The 10,274-nt window shown below is 42.0% G+C and overlaps 1 protein-coding gene across 2 annotated transcripts in view; it reads left to right on the top strand.

Annotated features, from left to right (window-relative positions):
* The window catches only part of FOXK2 (forkhead box K2), a 47,326-nt gene that overhangs the window by 30,729 nt on the left and 6,323 nt on the right, over positions 1-10,274 (top strand). Inside the window, exons 4-9 of one of the 2 annotated variants that reach the window (XM_080356639.1) lie at positions 272-418; positions 3,199-3,392; positions 4,210-4,385; positions 5,225-5,521; positions 5,752-5,961; positions 6,753-6,922. In XM_080356639.1, the coding sequence (XP_080212765.1) occupies positions 272-418; positions 3,199-3,392; positions 4,210-4,385; positions 5,225-5,521; positions 5,752-5,961; positions 6,753-6,922 (1,194 nt within the window). Of the gene's footprint in view, positions 1-271; positions 419-3,198; positions 3,393-4,209; positions 4,386-5,224; positions 5,522-5,751; positions 5,962-6,752; positions 9,013-10,274 lie in introns of those variants that run through there. The other variant, XM_080356638.1, reaches the window with a different exon arrangement.

The following is a 10,274-nucleotide window of genomic DNA, read 5'->3' on the forward strand; positions in this document are numbered from 1 at the left end:
CCCTTCCCTTTGAGAGAAAGTCTTTATGTATATTCAGTTACATACCTCTTTATAGGCTGTTGAGAATTCTTTCCTGTTGTATGTTTCTCCACATTTTTAATGTGATCCTAAAATCTGCTGATGAGAAGAGCAAAATCATCTTCTCTGCCTCAAGATTTTGGTCATCCAAAAGTGCTTTAAATCAAGATAATTGCATTTTGTAACTTGATTTAGAAGGGGGTGTGTATATCTTTAAAGTTCATTGATACATATGTTTCTTTCTCTTCTGCAGGATGACTCTAAGCCACCTTACTCCTATGCACAGTTAATAGTACAAGCAATTACAATGGCACCTGATAAGCAGCTTACACTAAATGGAATTTATACGCACATAACTAAAAATTATCCGTACTACAGGACAGCAGACAAGGGCTGGCAGGTAAATTTGATTTCTGGAATGGTTTTTTTAGTTGTGAGTAATTCTGGCAGCTATAAATGGTCATAAGAACTCAATTGGTGAGCCCAACAGTCCTTCATAAATAGAATTTGTCAAGTGAGTGTGGTGTCTTTTTCCTGATTGTAAGTTCTCCAAGAAAGTAGGCGATTCACCTTATTCTGTATTGGAAATGTTGCTTTATTCATGGAATGGTATTCTCTAAACCTCTAGGAGGGGTACACACAGCCTTTGAGGAACAGAAGTACAATTAGCACTGTGGTTTTAAATACACACATGTGGTCTAGGAATGTAGGTATGTTCTGTAACTTAAAATGGTGTAAACATCTGTGTTCCTATCTTGAGATAAAATGGAGATATTAAATGTTGAAAGTTCAGTTTTATTTAAAAACCGTGATCTTGGCCATGAGAAACCATGAACAAGCGTGTGTCATCTGTCGTTGTCTTGCACTGTTATGTGCCCTTTTTTTGTCTGTGCAACACAGTCTGTTCGTGAACTTAAACCTTTTCTGTACTGAGTTAGACCAAACCCTTCAGTTCTGTAGAATTAAATCTGCTTTCTTTTCACTTTCAAAGAGACCATCTCAGCATTTGCCAGGATGACTAACCGCCTATGAATCAGTCTGGCAGAGTCTGTCCAGATACGTATAAAGGTTCAGTGCCTTTGCTGCTGTTTTTAGTTTCGGCAAAGGCCAGAAGAGCACAGTTAGGACCGGCCGGTTTGCCCGTGTAACGTTCAGCTGCACTGACGATCACGGAGTATTAATTTCACCGCGGTGCTGCTCAGCGCGGTTGTGATCTGCAGCAGGGGCATGTGCTCAAGTTATTTTCAGGGAAGTAAGACTTGGACGGCCAGGGGGAGGGGAAGCGTGGGGAAGTGTTAATACTCTACTTGCTGTACAAGTAGAAGACTGAAGAACACATGCCTTCTCGGTAGAGGAATGGATTTTTAAATATTAATCATGTCATAGAGCCTATATGAAAGCTGAATCCCGCTTAGAGGAATTCCAAGGTCGCTGGGGAATGGAACTATTCCTGGCTTTGTGCTGTGGTTTGGCTAGTAAAGGATGTCGCGGTTGTTGTGGCTAGGAAGTCTCTAAGAATTTTGTTTCACTTTCACACACAAGCAGTACAGAATCCTGGCTGCAGTCATACTAACAGATCGTTTTAGCAACAAGATTCTGCTTATAAAATGCTGGTATGCTTTTTGCTTCTTATTCTGAAATACTTAGAATGTCCGTGTGTATAAACATCGTGGAACCAAACATACACACACATTATAATGCTGGTGAAAGAATTCTGCTGTAGAACAGCGTATGTATTTAGATGTATAACACTCCACAAAACCGAGGTGGTAGACACAGCAGGCGTGGTATGTTCTGGAATAATTAATTAGCACCTATTTATAAAAACAACTGGAAAAGCTGAAAATTAGATGCTGTTCAGTCACCAGCTGTATGAAGCACTGCTGGAAACTACCAGTGTACCGCATGGAGAACAGCTCTGCCAGGTATTAGATCACAGGTAGGGTGACTTACATGATAGATGTTTTAAATAGTATTTGAGGCTATATATGCGCATATTATTCAAAAGATAGAGTACGTACATGTGTATAGTATCCATATCCTATACCTCAACAAGTAGTATTGAGGTATTTATATCCTTTACTATATAAAGGTCTCACTTTGTTGAGAACTTGAAGATTCCTCTTTGTGAACTTACTTCTGCAGGTACTTCTGGATTTCCTCTTTTATTCTAGCACATGGAGAAATAAATACAATTTAGAAACATGTTCTTGGCATCTTTCTAGTTCTCTTTCAGTTTTTGGCAGGGAAAAACAATTTCTGGTTTCATCAGTTTGCATTCAGGAAACCATACATGGTTATCATTGCTTCAGAGTTTTCCAAACTTGCCATCAGGGTCACGAACATGGACATTTGAGCAGGATTTGCATTTGAATTTGCAAAATATATCTTTTAAAACCAGAAGAAAAAGGAAAAAACCAAAAAGTGTGCAAAGCCAAGTGTGGATCCAGCCGGTTCAGGGTGTTTTCTGCAGTTTTCTACATCTCTCTGGTGCAAGAGTTGTGTGTGTTGCAGCAAAGTGAGGATAAAGTAACGTGCAAACAAGAGTGAGGTAACGAAGGTCTCATTGAAGAGCTGGTTTAGGACCTACTGCCATGTGTTGTTTTTCTAGACACTAAATCCTTGGCTCCTTTGTTGAGACAGTCTGGGCTGTGGGTGAACTCCCAACAATCCAGCTGCATTTGGAACTTTAGTAATTTAACCTTTTCTTTCTGTATTGTGGAACAGTAACAGGATTATCGTGTAAGGTCAGAATGGGTATATGCTGTGTTTTACTGTCCCTCCTAGAACGAACTGACACGTTCTGTGACACCTGGGGAAGGGTGGTGGATGAACACTGATAAGTTTTTCTCCTTTCTTTTTTTACACTGCGTTATGCTCAGGTATTTGTAGTGTTCTAACAATTTGTTGCAATCACCGTGTTTCTCGTAAGGGAATTAAATGGAATTCCTGTTACTGCCACATTAGCATACTGGGTTTTTTAAATTGTTGGGGAAGATTTGAAAAATGCAAGAGTCCTTTCAGGTTTATGGCACTGCCTTTTGTAGTGCTCTGAGTTCTGTTGAATTAAGGAATTAAAGAGCTGAACCCCGAGTCTCCTATAGTACGAACTGCTGCAGTAGGCCACATTCTGACTTGGAAAAGTTCAATGAATTCTACATATTTTTTTATGTTTCATAGAATTCAATACGTCACAATCTCTCTCTGAATCGTTATTTCATCAAAGTACCACGTTCCCAGGAAGAACCAGGCAAAGGCTCATTCTGGAGGATAGACCCTGCTTCTGAAAGCAAATTAATAGAGCAGGCTTTTAGGAAAAGGCGGCCTAGGGGAGTACCTTGCTTTAGAACCCCTCTGGGACCACTCTCTTCTAGGTAAGGAAAAACAGATGAACAAAAAGACTATGGCTGTTGTTTAATCTTCAGGCTGATACAGACTTGAGAGTTTTGGATACAGTCACAAGTTCAGTAATATAATTTCATCCAGACTCGGTGTTTGGATTCTGTATGGTTTACTAGGAGCCTGCCCCCATACACTAGGCTTGTTTTTATTGCTTGTTTTTAGTGTTAAAAGAACTGACTCAGTTTGCATAACTAACTACCAGATTGTTAATGTAAGCAAGCCTTGCTGTACCTTTGGCTTTTTGTTACAGAACTATAGTTTTAATTTCTAACTGCCATCTACTGCATTTTTAAACTGTTTGAAAAGAAAATTATTGAATACTGGCTACCATTTTATTGAAATTAGAGATGGAAAATTACCTGTTTAGTTTGATAATGTTCAAGCAGAATTCATGATGGGGAAATATGTGGGTTTAAATTATTCCCTCTCTAAAGTTATGGCCTTTCTGCTGGTGCAGATCTTTTATTACTTGCCCTGTAGACAGATTTGCTCATCATTCTTCTCCACCAGAAGAAATGTTCATGTTCCACAGATTTAGAGTCTCCCTAAGAAGGCATCCACCCACTTCTTCTCCATTAACTGTACCTGGTTTGCTTTTAAATCCTGTCCCTGTTGAACGGCAGCTTTATAAAAGACCAGCAGCACTGCTTTGGGGTGTGACTGTACTTGCCAGCAGGCAGAGGTGCCCTCCTGTGGGCAGCGTGTGTTGTGCTCTTTAGAGCAAGGTCACTGTCTTGCATGGTTCAGAGGTTAAAACACATCAGCTGCTGCTTTCATTTCTAAATGCAGAAGTGCCCCGGCTTCTCCTAATCACTCCGGAGTGTTGTCGGCGCACTCCAGCGGAGTCCAGACCCCCGAGAGCCTGTCCAGGGAAGGATCTCCGGTCCCCATGGAGCCCGAGCCCGCTGCTATCCAGCCAAAACTAGCGGTAATACAAGAAGCGCGATTTGCACAGAGTGCCCCAGGTGAGCAATCCCGAAATCAGTGTTTGGGGCTGGAGGTGGGAGGGGGCTGATACATAAATGTTACCGAGATTCACATGTGCACAAAAAAAAAAAAGGCAGTAAATATTTAACTTCTCAACATTTAGAGCAAATCTTCGATAAACATACAAACACACCAGGTAAAGTTGGTTTGCATATGTACAAACTACCTGTGTGCTGCTCTACCACCATTGATCACTTTATTACTAAGCAGAGATGATTGTCCTTCTGTCCTGTATAGGACTGTACTGTCTTGTAACGGTTTTCACTTTCAAAACATATTGTTTCTGGTTTAGATAAACAAGCATAACAAACCAAACCAAACAGAGCAAAAAAACCCAACAGCACTAAACTAAAACCAAACACAGCAAACACAACTTTTAGATTACAGGGGTTACAGAAATAAGCAAATGTATTACACACATCTCTGGTCATGTCATCCTTTCAAAGGTGGGGATAAAAATAATTGAAAGGATAAAGAGAGAACAAATATTGCATGATAAGAATTTTCCTATTAAAAAAAATGTGTAAGGCGTGAGTATTAAACATACCTTTGATACATAGCTGTGTTTGGGAGGAGGAGGTGGGATTTTGCTCAAATGGTGTGTAGGTCTGATTGAGCTAACGCAGCTCTTACCTGGAATACGTGGCTTGGAATTGCCATGTGTTATAATCTTCATTGTCTGGGTTTATCTTTTGGATCACTCAGGCATTAGCGAAGAAGGTTCTTAATCCTCTGAGGGTTTAGTGTTAAGTTTAAAAGAATGGCTGGCTTAAAAGAAATAATTAAAATTAGCCTGATTTTATCTCCTTCTTGGTAGGATCACCTCTATCTAGCCAACCAGTTTTAATTACCGTACAACGGCAGCTACCACAAACGATTAAACCCGTCACCTACACTGTTGCAACTCCTGTGACAACATCAACCTCCCAGCAGCCTGTAGTTCAGACAGTGCATGTTGTCCACCAGATACCAGCTGTGTCTGTCACAAACGTGACTGGATTAGCACCAGCAAACACTTACACTGTGGCTGGACAGGCAGTGGTCACGCAAGCCGCCATGGTCACCCAGCCCAAGGTAGAACCTCAAGAGAATGGAGACCACAAGGAGGTTAAAGGTGAGGACCTGGGGAGAGGTTACATGTTTTGCTGGCTCATTGTGCTGGAGGATTATTGCTTGAAAATGAACTTCTAGATGAATGCTTGAAATGTTTGGCTAAAACTGCATGTTTGCATCATAATTTCTCAGATATGCTTGAGCTGGTGATAAAGCTGGTACTTTTTCACTGAAGGTTGGTTGTTAAAGAACCATTTGATTTTACACAATGCTTTATCCTCTGTTTTTCAGTTAAAGTGGAGCCTATACCTGCTATTAGTCACGCTACAATAGGAGCTGCTAGTCGGATCATTCAGACATCTCAGACCACCCCACTACAGACAGTGACTATCGTGCAACAGACGCCTCTAGGTCAACACCAGCTACCAATAAAAACTGTAACGCAGAACGGAACGCACATAGTACCCATCACCACTGCCATCCAAGGACAGGGCAACGCTGGTACGTGTTGCGGCAAGATGTTCTGTTGCTTTGCATGTGTTAAAACCTTAAAGTGATCGGTGCTGGAGGTTTGAATTCTGTTCTCGTGTCTTTCATAGTTACACTGAAAACTAAGTTCCGGCACAGTCCCCAGCTGTGGGACTTGTGCAGCTTTTCTTAAATACGACATGGTGCTGCTCCCCTTGCAGCGGGGCTCTCCTTCCCGGGCAAGCGCTGCGGTCTCTGATCCACAGACGTGGCCAGAACCCGCTGAAAGTGGGTTTTTAATTCCCTTCCCAGTTCTGTCACAAATCACAGTGGCTTTCAGCCATTTAATCCTTCCCTGTCTTCAGCTCCCCATTGACAAAGTGGAGATTCTTCCCCGTTCTCCCACCTTTGTCCAAATCTGCGTGAACATCGAGTGATTTGGGAAAACGTCCTTCGGGTTTGTACAAAGACTAAACAATCTCCACTGAGATTGCCAATGCCCCCCATAGTCCCAATAAAGGAGCTCAGCGTTCTGATGGAAATGCAGGTTTGCTTTCACAGAATCCCAGAATGTCAGGGGTTGGAAGGGACCTGGAAAGCTCATGCAGTGCAATCCCCCCATGGAGCAGGAACACCCAGATGAGGTTACACAGGAAGGTGTCCAGGCGGGTTGGAATGTCTGCAGAGAAGGAGACTCCACAACCTCCCTGGGCAGCCTGGGCCAGGCTCTGCCACCCTCACCGAGAAGAAGTTTCTTCTCAAATTCAGTATCATCTGCTTTGACGAGGGTTTAGGGTGCTGAAGTTTTTCTGATCTTTTCACAGCTGCTGCGAGTCCTTTGCATATGTTGGCGACCCACGCGTCCGCGTCCGCGTCGCTCCCCACAAAGCGCCAGAACGGAGACCAGTCAGAACAGCAGGAACTCAAACGTATCAAAACAGAAGACGGAGAGAGCATAGTCATAGCTGTGAACGTGGACACCCCGTCCGTGGCAGTGAGTGATAAAGGCAGCCAGAACTAGAAACTTAGCGGAGTTTTCTTTTCTTTCTTTTTTTTTTTTTTTTTAAATAATAAAAAAAAAAATAAATAAACTCCATGGTGCCAAAAGGAGACACTTAAATATAACACCTAAAATGTTGGAACATGTTCTCACGCAGTGGGGAAAGGGGCCCTGTGATCAGACTTCAACTTTCAGCACTGAAAAACAAAACAAAAAACCCAACACAGGTGGCCTTAAAACTTGGTAATTTAAAGTCAAACTGCAAACCATCTTGTTCGAGAGGCTGTGACCCCGCTCCTCCCTGCCCCTGCCGAACTGTGGACGCTGACACGTCCAGTGTTGGGGAGGGCTGCAGCTTTAAACAAAACCTTCTCTCAGATGATGTTAAGGACTGAGTATCTCAGTGTAACGGCAGCATGATGAGCGCTTAGTGTGAACTGATTTCAAACGATTGTATATTCCTCAAAGGGAACAGAGGCCGGAGCCGCGTCCTCCACCTTGGCAGCTAGAGCCTTCCACAGCCACCCGCCCCAGGCAGTTGTTGGTAGATATGCAGTATTTTGTTGTTCACATGTGGAATTTAGACATTTTTGAGGTGTATTTTCATTTCTTTGCAAAATAATGGGGTCTTTGACATTTCAAATCACTCCATTTCTACTCCGGAAACTTTAGAATCACACGATACTTTTCATGTGAAATTTTGTTTGGTAAAAAACTGAATGTAGGGTTTTTTTAACCGACGGAATGATTTACTTTTGTCTGTCCTGTTAAAGTTCAGATAAAGCTACTTTATTACATCTGCAAATTTTCATATTTTAGCAGTTGCCTGATAAAATTTAATCAAATTTTATTACCATGTGTAGTGATCAAATGCTTCTTTGGGCTTGCATGTAACTGATTAGAAATTACGATGTAAATGAGCCGTTAACTGACGTAAAGAACTGCTATGAATTTGACCAGAGCTGCACTTATCTGTTTCTCTTCTGCTACCTTTTGCTGTTTGTTACTTTGTGTTGACTTTGACTGTCCCTGGCATATTTTTCCAGTCTAAAGTAAAACGAGAGTCTCGCTTAATATTGTGTATGTTTAAGATAACAGACTGTTCTTCATTTAGAAAGAGAAATTCTTTATCACAAGTCCTTTTAAAAAGAGAGTAAAATTATCATGTCAGAGGTATATCCGATATTTTTAAGCGTAAGCACCCATCCGTAGAAATTAATCCGACCGGTTTCTCCGTAACACTTTTGGTGTCACACACGGCCCTTTTGGGTCTCCAGCGAGTAGCTGTTGTGCTTTTTAACAGCGGCTACCGGATTATTAGAATACTTTTATTTTTAAGCGTGTGTTCTGCAGTTGAACATTTTACAATGTATCGGTAATTTCTCACTCGAACGGTGGTAATAGATTCCACTTGACATTTCAAAATTAAATTTCAACGTAAGGCTGCTGTTCAGTCTTTAATTCACACGACGTCTTATTTCCTCACGCGGTGAGCGGAGCGGAAGCTTCGGTAAGTTGGCTTAATTTGAACCTGGGTTCTGGCATTTTCTGCGCTAGCGATGCATTATTTATACCTCCTTTCCCACTACGAAAGGAAAAGCTGGATCTTCACCATGGACTGAACAGTTTGCAGTGGTTTATTTAGGCAGCTTTTGGGAACTATTTACCTAAAGACCAAATATGAGAAATCTGTACAAGTTGTGTGTTCATCCACAGAATGGAACTGTTACGATGTCTCTGCAGATAATACATATTAAAAAACTATGAAAAAAAAAGAACTCTACATAAGCTGAATTTACAACAGGCATTTAAAGAAAGAAAACATAACCTGGAAAGAAACATTTCTGTAAAATTGCACCGTTTTCTTTAGAGGTTTTAAAAATTAAAAAAAAAAAAAAGAAAGTAAAGTTTTAACATACTTTTTTTAAGAAAAAAAAAAATCCAGTACTAGTAATTTAATTTGGTGTTGAATGAATTGACTAGAATGTGGTTTATTTTCAGAAGTGAGAATCTGTTCACGACTAGGGCTAGGTGGATAATAGTGTATAAGATTTTTTAAATAAAATTAAATTTTATTCAGCAAATTAACTAAGTTGAACTTACTCACCAAGCGCGTTTGCAGTATTTCTGTCCCTGGGGGTGACGAGCCCCGTTGATGCTGGTGGTGCCGAAGGAGGCAGGACGGCCCGTGCGTGGGATGCCGACGGACGCTCAGATGGGACGTTCCCAGCGTGTTTGGTTAATGCAGCCGCGTCCGTCGTGTTGAGTGAGTCGCTGGGTTGTTGGACAGAACTGTGTCCGTGTGTCCGTGTCACGCGGGGCTGGGGAGGCCCCGTCACCCGATGCTCGTGACCCCTTCGCTTGCTGCGACACACGGCTCGTCCTGCCCTCCCGCGGGCAGCAGGGTCTTCAGATGAGTCACGTACGTAGAGATTTGCCCTCTCTGCAGGAGCTGCCATTACCTTTTGTGTGTCGCGATGCACGGTGTTATTTCCTTTTGTGCTCCGTGCAGGCTGCCTGCTCCGTGTTCTTGCTGTTCAAACGCAGCTTTTGTGCAATCTTTACAATGACTTTGAAAAAGACTCAGAATTCTAATGCATGGGCTTCAACTCTGCCAGGGGAAATTTAGGCTGGATATTAGAAAGCAATTCTGTGCAGAGAGAGTGGTCAGGCATTGGAATGGCTGCCCAGGGAGATGCTGGACTCACCATCCCTGGAGGTTTTTCAACTGAGACTGGACATGGCACTTAGTGCTGTGATCTAGTCAATGGACTGGAGTTGGACCAAGGGTTGGACTTGATGATCTCTGAGGTCTTTTCCAACCCAGTCGATTCCGTGATTCTGTAAGACCTGAGCGGGCGTCTGACGGCAGCGTCTTCATCTCCACTGCCGCCCCCGCGCGAGATCCCTCCCCGTGTTCGCTCCGTTGCTGTGCAGGCAGCAAAGCTGGGGAGACGTTGCCTTTCCTTGCATGGTTGTTACAATACAGGTTCCTTTTTAAATGTTGGGGTTTATAAATTACTTAAATCCAAAAGTGGAACTTGAAGTCTCAGCAATCAGTGTTGGGATCTAGGTTTTGTATCTTAATTGCCCCAAAAGGTAAATTGTGAGTGGCTGGTAGTCATCAATACAGGTTGAGTTGTGATTTTATATAGCATGTATATTTTTTATATATATATATATATATACATATAAAATCTTTAGATAATTATCTCATTTACACTAAATTGAATGATGCTTTCTACTAACCTGATTGACCCCTTTCTATACATGGGTCTGAACTATATAGTTTAACATTCTTGTTAAGAATCCTACGCTGTGTCTGACACAAAGTTAATGGATAAAA

This window comes from Nesoenas mayeri, assembly GCF_963082525.1.
Source record: "Nesoenas mayeri genome assembly, chromosome: 19".
Lineage (NCBI taxonomy): Eukaryota > Metazoa > Chordata > Aves > Columbiformes > Columbidae > Nesoenas > Nesoenas mayeri.